Below are 24,625 nucleotides of genomic sequence, written 5' to 3' on the forward strand. Positions count from 1 at the left end.
CTGCAAATTTTTTATTTTACAAAACAACACTATTAGAGCAATGCAAGAAGTCTATCTGAGGGAGGAAGGTGAAATTCCTATCTATCAAAACCCTAAAAACTGATTTTTATTTTATATTTTGTAAATCTGAAGAAAGGGAAAAGTTGGATGAGGGCTTGGAACTTGGGTAACAAGTTTCTACTCAGGAGACACTTTTATAACAAATAATAATAAGCATTATAAGCCCCCTGAAAAGCAATGTCAGCCCCAGTCTTGCAATGAGCTTAATGTACACAGACCCCCATGCCCGTACAGCATCCCACTGATTTAAAAGGGGCTCTGCACAGGTGCTGGGGGTAGAGGCAAATTTGTTACAAAATATGGGCCTTAATGCCCAAGTTATGTAGTGCTTCATTCAGCCAGTCTTCCCGCTAACTACAACAGAGAGTGACCACATAAGCAGTGAAGGATCAAGCTGTACAGAGTATATGATGATGCAAATGTAAAGGAACATCATAACACATAATTGTCACATTTTCGTTTGAAAACGTTTTGCCTTCTGTTACAACTTACACCCCAAAAATTACTAAACTGAAAAATAAGAAAAAAATATTTCCTCACTTTCCCGCCCAGTTTATGCACTTTGTGCATTTGACAGCATTTGGGGTATAGTCAGTTTCACCTATGGTTGCGATGGATCTTCCACAAGGCAGCAGGTAAGAGGAAAAAAATAGGAAAGAGTGATTGTAAGTTTACAAAAAATGGCAGCGGGATTCAGGGACAGATATACTAACCGAACCTGTTTTTTTCCCCCCAATTGACTAGATTTGAAGTTGAAGGGTCTTTAAAGTTAAGTTATTGTCTCTAGTAGTCTAATCCTGAAAACCTTACTACCAACTGTATTGCTGCAATTACATATAGTCTTACTGAAATCAATGGGACAACTACATTAGCAGTAAGGGATCACAGGATCAGGCCCTTATTTTACATGCGTTAATGGAAATTCTTCAAGGTATGGACCATGTGTCTTGTAAGGTTTTGTGTGCATTTATGAGTTAAGTAATTAACATTGCACATTAAATTAATATTTCTATTTATACCATCTTTGCTTTAAAACAGTTTTCTGTAAAATTTTGAAAATAAAAATTGCTTTCCCTTCATCATTTGACAAATACTGACTCCACCTGCATTACTTTTCTATTGCAATATGGTAGAACCTCAGAGTTACAAGCACCTCGGGAATAGAGGTTGCTCGTAACTCTGAAATGTTCGTAACTTTGAACAAAATGTTATGGTTGTTCTTTCAAAAGTTTACAGCTGAACATTGACTTAATACAGTTTTGAAACTTTACTATGCAGAAAAAAATACTGCTTTTAACCATTTTAATTTAAATGAAGCAAGCACAAAAACAGTTTCTTTACCTTATCAAAACATTTTTAACTCCCCCCCCCCCTTTTTTAAGTAGTTTACATTTAACACAGTACGCTAAAGTATTGGGGTTTTTTTGTTCTATGCTGCCTGATTGCGTACTTCCAGTTCCAAACGAAGTGTGTGGTTGACTGGTCAGTTCGTAACTCTGGTGTTCATAACTCTGAGGTTCTACTGTATAACTCATCACATTTCCCAGTGGTTTGACTTGAGTTTTTGTACCAGTGTCTGAGCTCTACAACGATGTACACATTGGTAGGCCATCTTCAGTTCATTCTGAGATTCCTACCTCTTCCCCTCGCCACCCAAACCAAAGTGACATCTTCAAAAAAAGCAGCACCAGCAGCTGGACAATACGAGTAACTTCACACTCCTGCACAGAATCATTTTAATCATAGCAGTTGATTAGCTGATTTAGATCCTCCAACACAAGGGCTTGATCCCATGGCCCTTACTCAATTAAACCAGTAGGACAACTTGTGATTAAGAGACATAGGACTGGGCTACTAGTCAATTTTACTCAACAGTAGGCTTTGTGAATAAAGTTCTTCTGGAAAGAAGTGATACTAATTTTCTTCAGCAGCTGCCAGCCTGAACCTTAAAGAAAAGACAAGATGAGACATATAGAAAGACAATGGAAGTAAAAGAAAAATAAAAATGAAAAGACTGACAAACAATAAAAGAAAGAGAAAGAGAAGAGAAAAAGGAACCCAAAACCTTCATCTATTTTCAAATCTCATTAGGAAGTATCTCTTTTTCCCCTCGTGTATTTTCACTTCTTTTCTCCCTTTATTCTTATTTGAACTTTATCAGAGGGGTAGACATGTTTGTCTGTATCCACAAAAACACCATGCCCAAATAAATCTATTAGTCTTTAAGGTGCTACCGGACTCCTCGTTGTTTTTATTTGAACTTTGTAACTCTTATTTAACTTTAAAGATTTTGGAATGTTATTTTATAGCACCCAGGGAGAGCATTAGACACATCTCTGAATACAAAAAAGATATGGCCCCTGCCCCAAATTGTTTCATGTCTAAAATGTAGACTGTAATCTATCAGTGAAAATGAAAAAAATAGAAAGGAGATGGGGTTTACAGCAGTGTCGCTTGGTTATCATAGTCTAGGCATGTGTACAATTTGGTGACAGAGTTTATAATTAAAAAAATATACTAAAAGGTACCCTGAATGCAACAGACAGTTGTCATTCAGACAAGACTCCAATGTTTTCAAAACTTTTACTGACACACTATTTTCTAGCTCTTTGACTTCATAGGGTCACAGCGTCCAAGGCCAGAAGGGACCATTGTGATCATCTATACCAGTGGTTCTCAAACTTTTGTACTGGTGACCCCTTTCACATAGCAAGCCTCTGAGTGCAACCCCTCCCCCTTACAAATTTAAACACTTTTTATATATTTAACACCATTATAAATGCTGGAGGCAAAGCAGGGTTTGGGGTGGAGGCTGACAGCTCACAACCCCCCATGTAATAACCTCATGACCCCCTCAGGGGTCACAACACCCAGTTTCAGAACCCCTGATCTATTCTGACCTCCTGTTTAACACAGGACGTAGCACTTTCCCAAAATAGTTCCTAGAGCATATTTATCAGTTAGAGTTTTACCTGAATATGCACTCAACATTGAACACTACGTTTGGATTGTACGAAAAGGAGAAAGGGAGGAAGCAGCAAAGGAGATCAAAAGAATTTTCATTTTAAGATTTGATATTCTACTAAAATGTAGAGGTGGGTTACCATTTAGTAGCCTACTAGACTACTATGCTACTAATCCATTTGTTCCTCCTCTCTCAGTAAATACAGCTTCTCTGTTAACTGACAAAAAAATGATAACTAACAGACCAGAGGGAATAATCATACTTTTGAAAATTAATTAATTACCGAATAAAAATATATTTGGTATCCAAATGAAATTCCCCACATAGTTACAATCCTGACATAGATCACATTTTGGGCCCAACACAGGTTGGTACTATCCTTTAGAGTCAAGGAGTGCATTTCATGTATTAACTATATACGCATGGTAACATAATAATATAAGTGTGATTTAAAGCCATTAAATTTGGATACATTTCTAGTGAGCATGTCATTAATCAGAATTTAAAACAGTAACAAGGTGCAGGCTCAGGAACAACAATAGCTCTCTAAATACAAAAGGGCCAAATTCTGCCCTATCACTCAGTGATATCAATGGTTCTGGAGTAGCACAGAATACATCAGGTTAAAATAAGGTTCATTATTTCAATTAAATAAAACATTCCCAACAAGCAGGGAACTAGTTGTATCACATACACCCCATTGTGGTTTGGTAGTGTACTTTTCAGGGTTTTCCAAACACTGCAAAGCTTTAAATTTGGTGCTAGATTGCACAAAGCTCACAGTTTCCCTTACCCACTCCTAACACGAACATCCTATCTGGTACTAATTGTGAACTACCAGAGCTGGGTCATACATAGTAATGCTTTCCCACAGAACCACTGTGAAAGTGACAAGGATCTTGTGATCTGTGTCAGTTTTACACTGCTGCTAGTGCTGCTGCGGGGAAGCTCCTCTGTGCAAAAGCACAGCATGCATAGTGCTAATTAAAGTTACTTGGTGCTCCAGAAGGGGGGAAATAAAGCAAGGAGGAGGGGAATAAACACAATACCAAGTGAAAGGAAGGAGAGAAAGAGATGGAATAAACAGGCTAGACCTAGGACCACAATAGGGGAGTGACTCTTGCTTACAATAATTGTTAACAGTGGGTTCCCCTCAACTGATACTGAATGGTTTATCTGTTAGCATAGATAGGACAAGACTATTTTGAACACTGCTACAGAAAGCATGATGGAGACCCCAGTGGAACATGGTGTCTGCCGCCATTTCTTCAATGCTGTTGAAAACATCATTGTCCAGGTTACACTAGCAGGTAAGCAGCTGACCTTTTTTCAATACCACTTGAGATGGAGTGGTAAGGGGGAGCCATTTCTGACAACCATTATCAACAACAGATCATTTTCTAGCCTATGTGGAACCAGAGAGACTAATGACAACTGGATTAGTTACCATAGGGTTAGTGGCAAGAAAAGGGTAGCAGGGAATAAGACTTTCCCATAAAAATATTGTAAGCCTTTTCCCATCAAAATCAATACAGAAGGCGAATCCCTTCCAACGGAGTGAAGGTACAGCATAACATTTCATGTTCTAATATCTGAGAAAAAAAAGTTTGGGTTTTCAGCATTAGCTTCCTGTCCTTGGTTAGTTTAATTTAAAATCAACAATTTTAAAATACTTTAAAATTATTTTAAAACATTTACATTAAAGGAAAGCAAAGAAAAATTTACAAGATAGAGTAATTAAGCCATTGGCAAATACATACCACAAAATATAGTCAAAAAGCTTACATCTCCAAATGGCTTACAATTAAATTTACATAGCTCTGTAAGTATACAGAGTGTTAAAACACTTAAGATCTAAAGAACCTTGTCCCAAATAACTTATTCCCTACCTCAGACAAGTACAAACAACAAAGATCAGGGCACCTATTGTTCATTTATGAAAATATCAATATTTTCATCATCTTAAAAAGCTCTGAAAGAAAATGTTTAACATTTTTAACTAGAATATTGTAATACTGCATGAGAACCTGAAATTGAAACTAGCTACTCATAAAACAGTCTAGTTTCACCCCGAGACACTGTGTCTTCACTTGCAAAAAAAGGTTATTTTTACCAATGACTGAAATACTAATACTAGTATTAAAATGCACACTAATATATATGAAGCTGTATTAGTTGGCCATGTTAAAGGCTAGAGGGACCCTAGGCTACAGCACACCTAACTCACACAACTTCACATGTGTCAGCCTGAATTCATGGTTTAGTCTAGACTAACATTTAAAGGCATGTTGTTAAATTGTGTTAGCTGGCTTGATGAAACTGACAAATACCTTCTAAAACTCCAGTCAAAATAAGGCAAGTTATACTTTAGCTTGTACTAGAGTGGCCAAGTTGTGGCAGTGTAGACACAGCCTTTTCAGCACTAAAACTTTAGTCGTTCAGGGGTGTGAAAAAACGCACCCCTAAGCGACAAAAGTTTTAGCGCTGAAAAGTGCCAGTACAGACAGCACTTTATCGCCAGGAGCCGCACTCCCAGCGATAAAGCTACCACCTCTTGTTCGGGGTGGAGGGGTTTTTTTTGTTTTTGTTTTTTTAAATCGCCTGGAGAGCTCTCCCCCGGCGATAAAGCATGTCCACACTGCCCACGTCACAGTGCTGCTGTAGCCGTACTGTAACATGGGCAGTGTAGATATACTCTTAGAGTCTTTAACTCCACCAGTTTAGTACATGTTAAAGGCAGGGTTCCTTGCTTACACTAGATTTTTAACACACGTCAATTAACACATACTAACATCACACCTTAAATCTTAGTCTAGACAAGGCCTTAAACTAACAATATTGAGAAAACACACACACACACTTTTTTGCCCATCAAGACAGTACCCAAGATGAGTAAAATACAAAAACAGACAGCACAAATGTTGAAAAGTACTTGAGATTTCAAAAATATTTTCTGTTTTCTTTACATTTAATTCTAAATAAACTAAATCCTTATTAAAGATACCTGATTCATAAACCTGGAGATTGAAGTCCCTTGCTTGGAAACACCACGGATACATAAACCAATATCAACAAAAGCTTCTCCGCACTACTCTACCGGTGTGTCCTAATCCTTATGTAGATACAGAGAATATAGAGTACTTAAGTCACTACACCAAATTTTAATAAGGTAAAGGGCTATTAATACCACAGGTAAGAGCAGATTTCAGTAGATACGATTGTGCAGTCAGCCTTTGTGAACCCGTGCCCTGATATCTGTTTCAAAACTTGTGTCCCAAGTGAACTAAGTCCCTTTACAATAGATGCTAATGATTTGGCCTGCACAATAGTTTAGGGCCAGGTCGTGAGATTATGGCACAGGCCCACAATGGGAGCAGTGCAAAGTCACACCCCCAGAAATCAGGTCCCCAAAAGGTCCTGCCTCCTCCTCACTTTCAGAGAGGCTTACACCTCAAGCTGTACTAGCTGGCAAAAGTCCCTGCACTACCAGAGAGAGTGCAAGGAAGGAGTACCACTGTGGTTTCCCGCTGTTCAAGGGCACATGGAAGGGAAGAAACAGCTCTCAACTCTCCTCCCAAGTTATGCCCCAGAGCAAGGGCCAGCCACAATCTGACCCTTAATGTTACATAGAAGATTTTAGAAATATATTTTATTGATGAGAACTTTCCTTACAGAACGTTTATTTTATTAATTTGTTTTTCACAGTTTTTGGACTCAATCACCTTCTTCTACAGTTTTCCCTATGAGATACAGGTAGAAAAGCCTGCTGGAAACCCCACAAGTTAAAATCCTTCTTAGTCGCCTTCCCATTCTCGTCTCAAGAATAAATCTCTAACTTTGCAAGGGTTGTGGTCTGGAAATTCACTGGAGCATTAAACAGAGAAGCTAAATCATACCCACACAGATTCTGGAGTTGTAGCTTGGAGAGCTGGAACCTCGGGTGCTTTCTGGCTTGGTTACTCCACCCCCTCCCTGGCACCACAGCTCCCTGAAGAGCTATGCTGCTATGAGCTCTCTCTCCCACGCTTATGCCCTACAGGCCAGAGAAGCATTAACTCTTGCACTGTGTTTCCCCAGCAGGATGAAAGCAGAAATGATGAGGATCATGTCAGTTTCATTCTGCTGCTGCTAGAAAACACTGGGCAAGCAGAGTGGTACAGGTGCTGTGGCAGTATTGTCAACTCCAAGCATTCAAATATCATAAGTCAGGCCACACAAAAAATATGGAATTGGAGTAAAAATAATTAATTTTTAAAAATAAATGCTGGGTACTTTTATTTGCATACTGACTTTGGAGCCCCTAGGATTCTTATTTTTAAATTCTTCTCCACCACCCTGAGAGCTAGATACATTTTTCTTTTTTAAATGAAAGCTGAGATTCTCAAGCAAATCACAGAGCTCCAGGAGGAGGGGTTTTAAGGAAAATACCAAATATTTTGAGTTGGCAACATGGCTATTCGGGGGGGGTCGGGTGTCCTTGGGGAGAACAAAAAAAAGGGGATATGAAAAAAGTAAAGCATAAAAGAGAAGAAAAGAATGGGGGAATGAGGAGGGAGTGAATTAGTGAAAGGAGAAGCAGCTGAACTGATAGTCTAGTGGAAGTAAATATTATTCATTTTATCTATTTAAATGTGTTTCCATTTGCTCCTATCTTAAACTCCATACATTTGAAAATAACTACAATCATTCAATTTTGTTAAGTGTATGAAAAAACTTCCTGAACAATAAAACTTTCCTAACAATTAATACAGCCATCAATGTAGTTTCCAACATAGTTTCCATGCTGCCAGCCCTTTCACATTTTGACCAAAGGGCATGAAGTCTGAGCATCCTGGATGGTCACAGCTGCCGTGGGTATCACATGGGGAGAACAGCCATTGTTTCAGTAAAGCAGGTCCCAAACCATTTAGTCATGTATAGGTCAAACACAACAACCTGTATTTCACCCAGAAGTCTACTGGCAGCCAGTGAAGATCATAAAGCAGAGGTATAATGTGCTCTCAGCGTGAAACACTGCTTAATAAATGAACCATCTCATTCTGCATTAGCTGAATTTTCCAGATGGAAGTAGTTTGAAACCAAGTTCAAACTCTGGCTTTGCTGGGAAGAGGACCACTGCAGCAGCAGCTCACTTAGGCCATGATTTCACTGACAAAAAAAGGCCCATTTTTTCCAACAAGTATCTGCCATTTGTTAGCTATGCAGGTGTACAATCCTAGTGGAGACATGGCACTATAGTTTTTACCATGAGGTAGCTAGGAAAGGTCAACCATGGGCAGGATATAGTGTTGACTTCACTTAGCTACCTTGTGGTAAAAACTACAGTGCCTTGTCTCCACTAGGATTTTGTAGCAGGATAATTAATGCATGTTAGTTATCATGCTGAGGAAAAAAACCACCACCTTTTTTGCAGTGGACATAGCCTTAGGCTCCAATATTGCAAACATTAGGCAGATGTGTAACGTTACTCCTATGAGCAGCTTCATTGACCTCAACAAGTCTACTCCTGAGAGTAAATTTTTGCACATAGAATTATAGAATCATAGAATATCGGGGTGGAAGGGACCTCAGGAGGTCATCTAGTCCAGAACCCTGCTCAAAGCAGGACCAATCCCCAACTAAATCATCCCAGCCAGGGCTTTGTCAAGCCTGACCTTAAAAACCTCTAAGGAAGGAGATTCCACCACCTCCCCATTCCAGTGCTTCACCACCCTCCTAGTGAAAAAGTTTTTCCTAATATCCAACCTAAACCTCCCCCACTGCAACTTGAGACCATTACTCCTTGTTCTGTCATCTGCTACCACTGAGAACTGTCTAGATCCAACCTCTTTGGAACCCCCTTTCAGGTAGTTGAAAGCAGCTATCAAATCCCCCCTCATTCTTTTCTTCTGCAGACTAAACAATCCCAGTTCCCTCAGCCTCTCCTCATAAATCATGTGCTCCAGCCCCCTAATCATTTTTGTTGCCCTCAGCTGGACTCTTTCCAATTTTTCCACATCCTTTTTGTAGTGTGGGGCCCAAAACTGGACACAGTACTCCAGATAAGGCCTCACCAATGTCGAATAGAGGGAAATGATCACGTCCCTTGATCTGCTGGCAATGCCCCTACTTATACAGCCCCAAAATGCCATTAGCCTTCTTGGCAACAAGGGCACACTGTCGACTCATATCCAGCTTCTGATCCACTGTAACCCATAGGCCCTTTTCTGCAGAACTGCTGCCTAGCCATTCGGTCCCTAGTCTGTAGCAGTGCATGGGATTCTTCCGTCCTGTTAAGGGTATGTCTGCACTAGAAATGCTATAGTGGCACAGCTGCAGTAGTGCAGCTCTACCACTGTAGACAGTTACAACAGTGGCAGAAGGGATCTTCCATCACTGAAGTAAATCCACCTTTCTAAGAGGCAATAGTTAGGTCAACGGAAGTATTCTTCCATCACCTTAGTGGTGTCTAAACCAGGGCTTAGGTCAGTTTAATTACATCCCACGGGGTGTGGAAATGTTCACAGACCTGAACGATATAGTTAAGCCATCCTAACTTTGCAGTGCAGATCACCCCTAAAAGTTTGCATGATCAGAAGCTTGGGCATGGAAGAGAATGCCACATATGGATCTTTAGTCACCCCCTCAGGCCAACTGAAGGGATAGTGTAGACAGGTTATGGAGGAAGCCGCTTCCAAGTCCTTGTCAGCAGGAAGGTGAGTCACCATGATACAGAGCCAGACAGAAAATAACAGGAAAATAAACAGAGTCCTAGAAGCCCTCACTAAGCCCTCATACAAAAAAGGAGGAAGAGAGAAATGAAGGATGTGGCAGCAGAGAAGATGCACACTAACAAGGGGAAAGACAGGCAGAAACAAGGGAGGGAACATAAACTTATGAAAAACACCTTTTCTTTTTGGGATGTCATGTGGTGGTTAGATATCACAGTCATGGGTAGGATATAAAAATAACTAAGAGGAAGAAGTAAATTGCTTCTACGTTCAATTTCTTCCTGATATCAGCGAATTAAGACACCTACCAAGTTAACTTTTATCATTAAAGAAACCTCAAAAAAGCATCCTCACACTTTTGGAATAGCCCTTTTTAAAAGACAAGACAGGAGGGTCCCAACCAACAAAAATTAGAATCTTGATAAGAAGCATTATATTGCATAGTAGCACTTGCATACAATGTTGGGATGGCTTGCAATAAAGTGTGGGTTGTTTTTTTAAAAAAATACATTTTGAATTAAAGAAGAGAGAGAAATATGCAAAAAGCAAAAATATTTTGAACTGAGCTAGGTCTAACATTTACTTGTTCTATTATACCAAGGTACTGTAGCGCACATAGTTGAATATAAAAGAGTTCCCAAAACAGTGGACACTACTTACTAATATGCACTATTTATACTACAGCATTGCAATTTTTTTAATCAAATAACTCAACAAATACAACATGGCTCAGAATTATAGGAACTTCTCCAAAGTTCCTTAGGAGCTGCAATCTCAAAGTACCATGTGACTGAGTTAAAGAACAACTCACATGTTTCAGTCTAAGTGCATTACTCATCATTGTCTATGTTTTTAAACGGATGTCCTGAAATTTAAAATTATATTTCTACTCTATCCAGTTAAATTTATTTGACAAGAAAGCACTAGTGCTCTTAGAAACTCATTTCCAGAGTGATCACTGCAGCAAATGTCAAAACTGATTTTTTATTACATCATCTGATGAACTAAGCAATGACTGAACCACAATATGAATGGTGAATCCTCATGCCATCTCTCTAGTAACTGCAGTGAAAAATCCAAAGCATATTGTTAGATTTAAATAGTTCAGGAGATAATTATTGAAATACAGTAGAAACCTGCTCATTTGTACTAATGACTGGGAGGCCTCCATTGCATGTTACTTATTAATTCAGTTCAGTAAGTGAGCAAACTATAAAAAGGCAAAGATACTGTATCACAAAATGTTCTTTGTTATTTTGACAAATGTAGTATAGTTTTAATAACTGATGATATTTCATAATATACTGTGGTACATTTATTAATACATTTGTTAGTATAACTTGAAGAAGTCTGGCATTTTCCTAAAGAATCTCCCATGTCATAGGACACATGGTGAAATGATGGTCTTGTGGCTGTATCAAAGACTGGAAGTCAGGAGACTGGGGCCTGGTCTATACCTAAAACTTAAGTCAACCTGGCTACATAACTCTGGGCTGTGAAAAATTTCACACTCTATCCAATGTAGTTAGATTGACCTAACCCCTGCTACAGATGCCACTAGATCAACATACCACCTCTCAATGAGGTGGATTTACTACAGCACTAGAAAAACCCCTTCTGTTGCTGTAGTAAGTGTCTACACTGTAGCAGCATAGCCGCAGTAGGGCAGCTGTGCCACTGTAGCACTTGTAGTGCAAACATACCCTGGGGTTCTATTCCTTCTGCCACAGTCTTCCTTTGTGACCAAGGGGCTAACACATCCCTTTTTCACAGGGTATTGGAATGCCTAATCCAGGTGTAGTCAATAGCCAGACCACGGGCCAAATCCAGACTTCCAGACACATTTGAACAGACGGCGAAATCTTTTTACTTACTTATACTTACGTCGCCTATTGCTGCCTTTGATCGCCATTACTGACAGTTCGAGCTGTGAAAGGCAGCAACAGGTGATGTAAGCGTGGGGCTGATTGCCAGAGCCCCACTGCCATGGGGCTGACGAAGCTCTGGGCTGTCAGTCCCAGGCAGCAGGGCTCTGGGCTGTCAGTGCCCCACAATGCCCCATGTTGTCAGTTAAATCAGTGGAAGTGCTCCTGGTGAGGACACGAGCTGCCGACAAGGGGGTGCATAGTGTGGACACGAAAAACCGCAGTAATTACTGCAGTGGCTGAACGTCGACCTGACTTAGGTCGACTTAATTTTGTAGTGTAGACTTGCCCTTATTATTATCGTTATTGTGGTGTGAAAAATGTTCCTCTGGAGTCTGGATCTTGACTTTACCTTGACCAAGAAATTTGGACCTTGATAAAAAAATTGACTACTCCTGCCCTAACCCCTCAATGTCTGTCAACCTCCTTGAGATACTTGAGAAGAGGTGCTGTAGAAGCTCAACATATTACTACACATTCAATAAATAGTTAATGTTGTTCACTACACTTTCAAAGATTTAATAACACATCATTTAAAACAACCCAAACTTTCAAAACTATGGAAATCATAAACCACGATTACATAAATAACTCTGGTCCCAACCTTAACACCAAATTCATGCACACATACAAATAAAAACAATGCACATTAATACGCATCCTAACAACTCTGCTCATGAAACAAAACAGTTACAAAACCACCAACATATACAACAATCTTCTTATTCATCTACTACACAAGTTCCACTCATAATTGAGAATCAAAAGCTTAGATCCTTAAGTCTTATCCATGCAATGGATGCACAAAGTTTGGCCTTCCACCCATACAAGGATTCCACGCTTGCCAGGCAGCAGTCCTGGCTTCCCCCATGTTGCTCTGCAACTTATAAATATATATTTTAAAAATGTAGAAGTTACACATTTTAAAAAAAATTAATGTTACAATGTAAATGTTCAAAATTAACATTTACAAATGTAAAAAAGCCCAAGTAAAGCAGGGGAAATTAGGGGTCTGAATGATACGGCAGGGGATGAGCCAAAGAAACATAGCTAAGCTACAAAGAGAAAATGTAGAATTGCATCACGGCTCTTCTGAAACTGACGTGGATATCATTAAATGCTGGCTTACCCTGATGCAGACTGCAGTCAAACTAATGAAAAAGATTCTTAAATAATTATTTTCTGGCAAACATTCTGTGCATGTGTGTCTGAAAAACTATCTGCATATGTGAAATCTTGGACTTTTGAAAACCTATTGCTGCGAACATGGGCCAAAATAATTTAAAATTATTTGAATTATTACTTAAGTAGCATGCATAAACATTTTTAATCAAACACTTTTCGAAGTCTCTGGAAAAGATCTTTTCAGACCCTATTTTAAGCATACCCATTACAAAGTAAATAAATAAAAATCTGTTACTCCAATCAAAAGTTAGATAAATGTTGAAAACAGGGTTTAGAAGGAAAGTCTGGACACAGCTTATCTATGGAGTCACAACTATCACCACCATAACGAATCCTCACTGCAGGATTTAGCTACTAAATCTTTACTATGAAGTGGCGAGAGATACACTTTTGTAGTCATTACAGTGTGGGCAGATTAACAAAGTTCTACTGTATAAAACTACTTCTCAAAAGTCTTACTGCACCTACACAGTATTATTCTTACAACTTTTCATGGATATCCAACTGTTAATACAAGCTCAACAAGACCAAAACGGAGTTCTTGATCTTTATCACCAACCTTTTCCCCTTTTATGGACAACACCACCACCATTACGTGGATGTCATCCTTAACTAAGACCCCTTTCCAGACCCATACATAAAGGTCATGTTTTGCCGCTTTCTTCTGCGCAATCTCAACAAGATCCAGCCTTTCCTCTCCTTCCACATAGCTAAAACTCTTTTCCAGGCCTTCATCATTTTGTTTCTCAGCTATCACAACCTCCTCCTCTCTTGCCTTGACAAATACAATCTTGCCACCTCTTAAATCCATACCAAAGGCCACTGCAAAAATCATCTTCCTGACTCACTGCTTTGAACACATCATCCTTCTCTTTCCATCCTTCCATGGGCACCCTCTTTTCCACCACATCAAGCACAAACTATTTGCCTTCACTTTAAGGCCCTTCATGGATATTCTGATTCTACCTATCATCTACCTAAATCCTGCCATTACTCCTGCAATAGTACCTTTAATTGTCCGTTTGTCAAATTTTCAGACAAATACCATCATATTCTATCCGATGTCACCCCATATGCATGGAAGAAGATCTCTGTAAAAATACTTGAGGTCACTACATTACTCCCTTTAAATCTCTCTTTAAAATCCACTTTATACCTTGATGTCTACAAAACACTTGACAATGGCTAGGCATCACTGCTTATTCCGCTGTTCATAACTGCCTCATTGTTCTCATATGCTCTCATCACCCCAACCTCCTTGTCCTATCTACCTGCTGTCTTGTCTTAAATTTAGATTGTAAAGTCATTTGGGTGAGTACCATCTTTGTGTTATATGTCTAGACAGTGTCTAACACAATGGGGTCATGGCCTCTAGGTGCAACCATAATTATAGCAGAGCAAGAGCTCTATAGTTACCGTTAAGAACAGCTTTCTGTTTAAATCTCAACTCTTCTAAGTCCTCTAAAATCTGTACAGTGAATCAGATTGCCCTGAAATTTGGTGTACCTCACAAAAGAATAAGGTTTTGTTAGTGATCCAAATGGTGAGGTCCAGGATGTTCCTCAAGGTTCGGTTTTGAGTTCCTCAAGGTTCGGTTTTGGGTCCGATTTTATTTAATCTATTTATTACTGACCTCGGAACCGAATGTAGGAGTGGGCTGATAAAGTTTGCGGATGACACAAAGTTGGGAGGTATTGCTAATTCGGAGAAGGATCGGGATATTCTGCAGGGAGACTTGGATGACCTTGTAAATTGGAGTAATAATAATAGGATGAGATTTAATAGTGAGAAGTGTAAGGTGATGCATTTAGGGATGACTAACAAGAATTTTAGTTATAAGCTGGGGACGCATCGGTTAGAAGTGACGGAGGAGGAGAAGGACCTCGGAGTCCTGGTTGATCGCAGGATGACTATGAGCCGGCAATGTGACGCGGCTGTTAAAAAAGCTAATGTGATCTTGGGATGCATTTGGCGAGGTATTTCTAGTAGGGGCAAGGAGGTGCTCCTTCCGTTATACAAGGCGCTGGTGAGACCTCATTTGGAGTACTGTGTGCAGTTCTGGTCTCCTATGTTTAAAAAGGATGAATTCAAACTGGAACAGGTACAGAGAAGGGCCACTAGGATGATCCGAGGAATGGAAAACCTTTCCTATGAAAGGAGACTCGAGGAGCTCGGTTTGTTTAGCCTAACCAAAAGAAGGCTGAGGGGGGATATGATTGCTCTCTTTAAATACATCAAAGGGATAAATACCAGGGAGGGAGAGGAATTATTTCAGCTCAGTACTAATGTGGACACGAGAACGAATGGATATAAACTGGCCGTGGGGAAGTTTAGGCTTGAAATTAGACGTAGGTTTCTAACCGTCAGAGGGGTGAAATTTTGGAACAGCCTTCCAAGGGAAACGGTGGGGGCGAAAGACCTCTCTGGCTTCAAGATTAGGCTAGATAAGTTTATGGAGGGAATGGTTTAATGGGATAACATGATTTTAGTCAATTAGGTAATAAAGTGCCATCGCTGGTAAAATGTGGGTCTGGCTAGAGAATCTTGCCTGTATGCTCGGGGTTCTACTGATCGCCATATTTGGGGTCGGGAAGGAATTTTCCTCCAGGGTAGATTGGCAGAGGCCCTGGAGGTTTTTCGCCTTCCTCCGCAGCATTGGGCAGGGGTCACAAGCTGGAGGATTCTCTGCAACTTGAAGTCTTTAAATCACGATCTGGAGACTTCAACAGCTGAGTTAAGGGAAAGTGGGTGGGTCAGCTTTTGTGGCCTGCATCATGCGGGAGGTCAGACTAGATGACCATAATGGTCCCTTCTGACCTTTAAGTCTATGAGTCTATGTAATCATGTTGCCAGCAAGCAGAGTGGAAAGGTGATTGCTATTTGGATCAAAGTCCAGTTGCAGACCTTCCCCAGACATCCTGTCTGAAAGGTCTTTACTATCAGCTTCATAACCCCATATAATGTGGTGCTGTTAAAATCACCAATGTATAGGGCTGGGATTAATGCTCTTGGCTTCAGTCATTTTGAATTAAGGGCTTTATACATGTTGTGCAGCTCCCCTATCCTGGTGGCAGTTGTGTAGGTGGCTTCTTCTTCAGTTGGGGGAAAACATCAAAATCCATGATGGTGTTCTTCACGTATATGGCCAGGCCATATTTCACACTAATAGCTCAAGAGGATAAGCAGTAGTCCTTCAAACCTGACGGAGCCAGTGTCAGTTTGAGTCCAACCATGGGCAGGAACTTGGAGAAGGTTGGAGGGCATATTTGCTAAAATCTGTCCCTGAGGCCTGCACTGATGGGAGGGGGATAAATGGGGATGGGTGTAGGGCAGGTGAGAAGGGCTGGGGAGCTGAAGTGAGAGAAGGGGGCGGGGCACATGGGGATGAGTGGCAGGGGGCTGTGGGAGAATAGGGGCAGGGTCACCTTTTGTGGCAGAATCTGGGGTAGTCTCTCCCTACTGCCCTCATGTGATGTAAGTGGGAATCTGGGGAAGCCATCCCCACCCCATGGGACACTTAGAACAGGCATGCTCAGACCATGCACTAAGAACACACTAAGACTATGGCTACACTACAGAGCTTACAACTCTCCTGTCGGCTTAAGTTATTCAAGCCCCCGCGAGCACCAGTAGTTATGTTGGCGGGAAAAGCTCTCCTGCCAACATAGCGCTGTTCACACTGGCGCTTGAGTCGGTGTAACTTACGTTGCTCGGGGGTGGCTTATTCACACCCCAGAGCGACAATTTATACTGACGTAAACTGTAGTGTGTACATGGCCTGAGACTGGTGTTAGAAGCTAAGAATGGATATGCTTGCCACATAGTAGAGGCTGTCCAGCACTGGGGAGGGAGAAAGGAAACATTTGGCACAAAATCTCTCTCTGTCAAATTGTTGGATTGGGGAGTTATTTTGTTGTTGTGTGTTCGTGGGTTGTTTTTTTTAAAATGTAATCTGCACACAAATTATTTTTGAAAATTAAATAAATTACACTTCTGAATGCTCACTGGGAGGGGAAGGGTGAGTAGGGTATGCGAGCAGGGGGTAACAGGGAAGAGAGGGTTGGGTCTGAGGTGAGGGATGGGGGTATTATGGGGAGGGGGATAAATGGGAATAGGAGGCAGGAGAGGAAAGAGGGATTGAGGGGGCTCAGGTAAAATGGAGAGGTAGGGATTAGGGGGAAAAGGAGAAAACAAGGGGAGGAGGACATGAGTGGTAGCAGAGAAAGTGGGGTGATATGGGGGAGGAGGGCATGTCAGCTCTGAATTCTCCCCTTCCATGTGTCCCGGGATCTCAGGAAGCCCTACCTCTCTGTGGGGGTATGGGCCCCTCTCCCTGCCCACGGTATGTTCTGGGATCTGGGGGACTCTGCTCTTGGGGAGTGTCTCAGCCTCTCTCCCTGCCTCTCCATGTGGGCTGAGATCTGGGGTGGGGGAATGAAAGTAAAGTAAATTTATACATCTGAAATCCAGAAAACGAATAGCTGGGATCTGGGGTGGAGGGGCTGGTCAGAGTGTATGGGGGAGGGACCCAGTTTGGAGGAGGGGTAGACTGGGTGGACCTGGGGTACAGCTAGGGAAGCCTGGCTGAAGCAGGGTTTGGAGTCCCAGCAAAAGGTGGGTAGTAGGAGTGAGGACCTGCTCAGGTTGGGCTACATAACCAAAGTAACACCTGGCCCTTCAGTAAGCTGATGCCTGTGATATGCTACTCAGTAGCATAGGGCAGGAGACAAGAGGAGCAACTTCTTACATATCAACAGTTTGTACAATGCCAACTAATGGTTTAGTGGGATGTGGAGGGGAGGGAAGAGGGAGCTGGAAATGCAGGGGTAGGCTACATGTTGCAAGGAACGGTGGGGCAGGGTGTGGGGAAGGAGAGAGACACACACCAGTCTTCTCTCACACACTTAAAGTTATTAACAACCATGTCATAAATCTGTCACAGTTTTCGGACACAGAAATCTCATCCTTGGTCTCTCATCAGCCCTGTTACCAAATGCACATTGCAAACGTTTCAAAGCAGGGCCATTATCCCCATTCCACTATAACAAAATGTAGAGGACAGGGGAGGAGTACTGAGTAATCACACAGCAACTGTGTTGCCTAGTGGAAAGACCACTGGACTTGGATTCCTAGCTCTGCCACTGGCCTGCTAGGTGACCTTGGGCAAGTCACCTCATCTTTCTGTGCCTCCATTTTCCATCTGTAAAGTGGGGATAATGATGTAAAGTTTTCTGAGATCTACTCATGACAAGCACTATATAAAAGCTAGGTCTTTAGATTATTACCTAGCCACAGTAGCTTATCAACTGCAAACCCAGGTGATTTAAATGACCACTAACTCCTATCAACATTTCTCTTCCTGTTTAAAAAAAGTATGAAGTTAAATAACAAAAAAAAAACTTCATTAACACAGAGAAGGTTGTCCAGTTATTGCTTGTGCCCTGAACATCAAGTTCAGCAAAACTCAAACATCTGAAAACCAGGAAATACAGAGGTAAGGTAAACAAACGCCCACACAACCTTAACTCAACCTCTTTGAGCAATGCTCCAATATGCCCATACTCACACTCTGCCTTTTCACTGTAATGAACAAGCATTACCTGCACTTGCCCTACACTCAAACACTGAGCCTACTCACCTGACAGAATACCACACTTATGAAATTAAACACACAGGATACCACTTAAACCTATACTTTCTCGTATCCATCATTAAATCCGCAGACTGCTCTCACGTCCCACCTCACTACTGACACTAGCCATGGCAAGAAGACCCAGTGCCCTGCTACTGATTATAACCTACACAATTCCATATTGAAATGATGCAGATCGGCTCCTCAAGGTGCACATACATCTCCTTCCTTCGATCACACAAATGGGGGGACTTAGACCCGGATCTCTCATATCATAAATGCAACTCTTCCATGCTACCCCAATTTATTCCTCCACCATTCAATACAGCTACACCTAACAACGTGAATGCAGCTGGAATGCATGCAGATAATTTCCAGTGGCAACTGCCAACACCAGGGGGGCGGAGTCAAGGTTGAATGGGCATTTATCTTAATTCTGTATTCCATGATTTTCAGAAGTTTGAGTTTCACTGAACTTGATGTTCTGGAAAAGGGTACAGGCTGTCACCAGGCAACCTTAACAGTTCATTAATGAAGTTTTTTGCCACTTACACAGATAATAATAAATAACTATTCACCTAAGATATAGTCCCCAGGAAATATTATTCACATAACTATACATTCAATTCTGCCACATCCTCAGATGACATCATCAGAAAAGCTATTCTGACATACTTCTCTACAGGCAGAAACTCTCAAGGTATTGAAAACTGATGAGTCCGTCCTTCACAGTGTATACCAATTCCTTCTTCATCACCTACAAGCAACTTCCTATGTTTCTTATGCAGAACATGGCACAACGCCTAGGTGCACTATGAGGATTTTTAGCCTTTTTACGACACATCAGGTTGTGCTGCTGCCAGAGGTAGGATGCCAGTTTAGATAGAACTATGTAAATCTCTACTAGTATGGCAATTTCTGTGCTCCCATAAAAATAAATAAAGGGCCTACATTTGTGAAGAGTTGAGGGTTCTGAGCATCTCACGGGAGCAAACCCTATACAGGAAAAAGAAAAACTGTCTTAACTCAATCATCCATTTGAAACCATGGTCAACAAGGAGGTGAAATAATACTAACTGAGTATTTTTCAAATATTGTTCTTTAAAGGCAGCGCCTTTAACTCATAAATCCTTTTACTTTGACTATGCTGTTTTAATGTAGTGCTCTTATTTAGATCATTACTTAGACTGAATATCCAATGGAACATTTTCCATAATGGGATAAAGTGGTTGAACAATCTGATTGGCTAACAGTGACTTAGACATGTGATTATGGTACAGAACGTGCTCAGACATATGCTCTATTATCTGATTTACAAGAGACATATTAATCCAACTGGAAAGCACGGGAGAGAAGAGGAAGACATAGCTAAGCAATCATACAAAAAATGGAAACTTTATTTTCATTCAATGTTTGTTTTTCATCTGCATAGCTAATTTTAACATTGAAAGATATTAGACTGGTTTAAACATTGAAACAGTATAATTTAAAAGAAACCGCTCTTTCCAGAAGCGCTGGTGATTAAAAACAGTCCAGTCTTCATCTGATCAGTGATACACTGGGGCAAAACTATTACCAACACCAAAATCCTATTTTTAGAAATGTTGATTCCTTGTGTTACTGTAACACTTTGGGCCACAATCACGAAAACTTTCCATACTCACACTGAAGTCCTCTTGCAAGGATCAGTTTGCAGCATCAAGTCACATACTTGTAATATTAAAATATTAAATTATAAAAATAGTAATAGTAAAATTGTGGAGGAAAAAACAAAACTTGAACTGTCTGTTTACTTTTTGTATTTCACTCACACAATTCATGTGAATTACATAAAGCTAATGAAAAACAGTTTCACTTTTGTCTCTAGCTAGTTTCATTTTCTGGCTCTCATGCACTGGTACACATTTTATATATATTTATATTTTTGTAAGGTTTAGAAAATGTTTTTTTAAATAAAAAATAATCTTGATTTCTCCTTAAAACTGACTGGCAGTCTCCCTTTAACACTAGAAATATAATTGAGAAAGAAATTACACTTAGACTTCACTTTTCACAAAGTATACAGATGATCTTAAACTGGCATGGTAGAAATTAGCTTTTCCACAAATTGTGGTATTTTAAAAATGATTTAATTAAATTAGTTCATTTTTTAATATTCTGTAGCTACATAGACATATAGGCATAAGTAGGCAGCATTCAGAGTTTCATTATAAAACTATTTTTGTAAAAGTAACTCAAGTGCTTCATATGTAACTAGATGTTATATGTACAAATAAAACTGGAAGTAGTATTCAAATATAAGGGTAAAGCAGATGAATCAGTACTGAATGCAAGGACTGAAGTCTTTAAGTCATGATTTGAGAACATAAGAATGGCCATACTGAGTCAGACCAAAGGTCCATCTAGCCCAATATCCTGTCTTCCAACAGTGGCCAATGCCAGGTGCCCCAGAGGGAATGAACAGAACAAGCAATCATCAAGTGATCCATTCCCTTGATGACTTCAGTAACTCTGGCAGAGGTTACGGGTCTGTGACAGGAGTCAGTGGGTGGGTGAGGATCTGTGGCCTGCAATGTGAAGGAGGTCAGACTAGATTATCATGATGGTCCCTTCTGGTCTACAACTGAGCTGCACACAAACAACAATAGCAAGAACAACAAGGAGTCCGGTGGAAGCTTATGCCCAAATAAATCTGTTAGTCTTTAAGGTGCCACCGGACTCCTTGTTGTTTTTGTTGATACAGACTAACACGGCTACGCCTGATACTTAACAATAGCAAGGACTGCTAACCACTTTAAACTTCCACTATGGGAAAAATCCGTGTTATTTTAACAAAACGCAAAGATTTAAGAGAGATGGGGTCATGAATTAAATGCTACTAGAAGACATAGCCACACTAAAACCAGACAGTCAATGTTAGAAAGCCTCTAAAGTAAACTGTGAGCAACAGAAAACAAAACCCCAAAACCGAATCCAACTTTTATCTAAAAACATGTATTTACTTATTACAAATAACACAGAAGATCAATACAACTGAATGATCACACAAAAATATTTTCCTCTATGCGTTCAGTTTATTTTATGCACTTAACAGCATTTTGTATCTAATCAGTTTCACAGTTTCCCATATACAGTTAGTTTCCACTGTTGTTTGTGTAAGGTCTTTCATTATAAAGCTACAAAAACTGACTGGGAGATTCAGGGGAAGATTTAGTAAACTAGTTTTAACAAAACATTTTTGTTTTAAATTGACTAGATGTCAAGTTGACCGTGACCCTTAAAAAATAAAACACTAAAACCTTGAGCCTGCAACATGGTCCACAGCCTATAGTTCATTACATTTAGAACATAAACATAATTAAAAATAGTAGCAAACAGGTTTATTCTACTTTTATCCTAGGAGGGGCTCTCATTAACAACCAAAACTGAGTGCAGTTGGTACATAAATAGCACTCTCTGTGACTATGGGAATGAGGCCTTTTGGACTCCTGCTTCACAACAGAGAGACAGAAATTGGTCCAGACAAAGATATTACTTCACCCACCTTGTCTCTCTAGTACACTTCACACACATTAGTATTATGAAAAATATAAGTAAAACATGCCATATTTATTTGCTATAGTTCATCTGTGATGCTCCTAACTGGTGAATCAGTTTTTGGTGCACTATGCATGTAATATATATGTAAATATAAAAACTGTTGTATGTCCATTAACACATTAATTTGTGTGTGTGCTAACAACATTCAACGTCTGAACCACAGTCTCACTAGTTATTAAAGGTAAGTATTTTGTAATATTCCATGAAACTGTGTTATGTACAGCACACTGTCCTCATGAAAATGAGCACAAAGTTATGAGGTCCTCATTGACTCATACACTGTCAGAGTATCTGTTAGTGCACACAGCAGAACATGGACGTTAGATATAACGCATTCCTGACCCGCACACAAACGCGCCACAAAAGGGACTTTCCATTTAAAACCAAACATAGTCCACAGTCCACCTGCACCACATATGGACGCAGCAGATCACTCCAACGCGCTCCCTAGGTTTGGCTGAGATCCGCTGTTGATAGTTGACGCAGCTGCAAGGGGCAGGCTGCCTTAGTTTGCTAAAAGTGTACGGTGCACATTCAGTTCCGCCTGAAGCGTGAGAACAGCAGGGACCAGAGAAGGAAGCAAACCGGCGACAGCAAACGACAACCCAAAACACCACAATCTTCCCAACCACCCTCCTGTTGTGCCTGCTACCTTACACCCTCCCCTAGCCGGGCCACCAGACCCCGTCTGAGGCTATTTGACAGCTCCAGGGAGAAAGCAGCTTCCACTTTCAAACACACTCCGGGGCTGGTTTGGCTGCAGGAAATTGCTGTCTAAACTTCTGCGTGTGTGTCTGCGTAGAGAGAGATGTTTTTAGGGTCATCCAGTTTGGGCTAGATCAATCTTTTCTTTAAAATAAAACTCCAAAGGAACAGCCAGAAGACACCAAGGGACAAGCTGAAACAGAGGGCAAGCGAGAGCCCTGGAGGAGGAGAGAGACCCAAGAAGGGCAGAGGGAAGGTGCAAAAGAAAGGGAAAGAGGAGAGGGGTCCAGGGCCAAGGCTGGGGAAAGGGGGAGAGAAAGGGGGGAGGAGGAAAGGAAGAGAGAAGTGAAAAGGCAGGAGAGAAGAAGGAGGCCAAAGGTGAAGAAGGAGAGAGCAGTGGGGGAGGAGGGGAGAGTGCAACGGGCAGAGGAGGAAAAGAAAGAAAGAGGTGAGAAGAGACGGGACCCTCCCAAAATGGCATTGGGCAGAGATGAGGGGGCGCTGAGGAGCGAGCCTCTGCTGACAGCTCTCCCTGCGCTGCCTGCCCCCTGCCCCGCTGCCTCTCCCACACGCTCCGAACTTACTTCTTTCTGGCTCTCTGGAAAGGGGAAGCGCCATCTTTGCGAGGCCGGCCCCTAGGTCTTTTGTCTGTGGCTGCTGCTGGGGGGGGAGCTCCGGGCTCGGGGGGCTGCTGGGGCGGCGGCGGCGGCTCCGCCACCCCCCCGACTAGACTCTTGTCCTCCGTTGACATCCTAGTCAGCAGGACGAGAGAGACACATGGATGAGGAGGAGGGTGGCGATGAGGATCCCGATGCTCCTCCTGCTCCCGATGCGCCTCTCCGCCTCACCTCCGCCTCCTCCACCTCCGCCTCGCATCGCTGGCCTCAGCCGCCGCCGACCAGCGCAGGTAGCAGGGGGAGCGGCATCGGGAGGGGAGGGGGGGAAGGGGCTCACGCACAATAACCGCCCCGCGGAGCGGGCTCGCCAGGGGGCGGGGGGGAGACACTCGGGCACTCCCGCGGCGGGGCGCCCCGCTCAGAGGCCCCGGGAACAAGCGGCTGCTCCGGCTCCTGCGCTGCCCGGCTGCGGCGGCGGCCGCCGCTTCATTGTACGCGGCGCCCTCCCCCTGGCGGCGCCCCCGGGGCGGAGGAGGGGCGGGCGGCGGCGGGGGCCGAGGCAGAGAGGAAGTTTTGACAGCTCCAGCTGTTGTGTGTGCCGGGGGCAGAGTCCGGCCGGGCCCCGCTCCCTTCCCGGCCGGGCCGGGAGCAGGAAGTTTACTTGGGGAAAGGAGGACGGAGGGGAAGCCCGGGGCCTGCGGCTGGCGAGGGATCCCGGTGCGGCGGCGGCGGCTGCCCTGGTGTGTAACCCCCGTCAGTGCGACACATAGACACAGAGCCACTCACCCTCCTCCCCCCGCGGGCCCCACACTGCGCCTGCCCGGCCCGCCCGCCCAGCGACCGTCCCACAGCACAGACACCCCTGCGACGCGCTGCCGACGCTGACCTCACGGGCTCGCTGCCTCTGCCGGGCTGGCGGCGGCTGCGGGGAAAGTGCGGAGCCCAGGAGCTGGGACGGGGCTCCGAGCACGGAGCGGCGGCGGCGCGGAGCGTGTGACACCCAGTGCGCTCATCCCCGCCGAGACTGCGGGCGGCTCCCAGGGAGCCGCACCGGGGGGGACTCGGCGCTGTGTACACACAGACATGGCTCAGCAAACATGTGCCTGGATCCGGACACGGGGGCACATTCTGCTCTCGTTTGCACCCCTGCAAACCAGATTAAATCAACTGGAGTTAATCCACATTTACACCCGAGGAGTGGAGAGCAGAATGTAGCCCAAGGTGCG

General features: G+C 42.4%; 1 protein-coding gene across 1 annotated transcript in view; it reads right to left on the reverse strand.

The window, feature by feature from the left end:
• The window catches only part of KMT2C (lysine methyltransferase 2C), a 311,979-nt gene extending 288,361 nt beyond the window's left edge, over positions 1 to 23,618 (reverse strand). Inside the window, exon 1 of the mRNA XM_026652136.1 lies at positions 23,367 to 23,618. Coding sequence (XP_026507921.1) covers positions 23,367 to 23,533 — 167 coding nt within the window. The 5' untranslated portion in view covers positions 23,534 to 23,618. The remainder of the gene's footprint in view (positions 1 to 23,366) is intronic.
• Between the last annotated feature and the right edge of the window lie 1,007 nt (positions 23,619 to 24,625).

Source organism: Terrapene carolina, unplaced genomic scaffold (genome assembly GCF_002925995.2).
Source record: "Terrapene carolina triunguis isolate 2854851 unplaced genomic scaffold, T_m_triunguis-2.0 Scaffold111, whole genome shotgun sequence".
Taxonomy (NCBI): domain Eukaryota; kingdom Metazoa; phylum Chordata; order Testudines; family Emydidae; genus Terrapene; species Terrapene triunguis.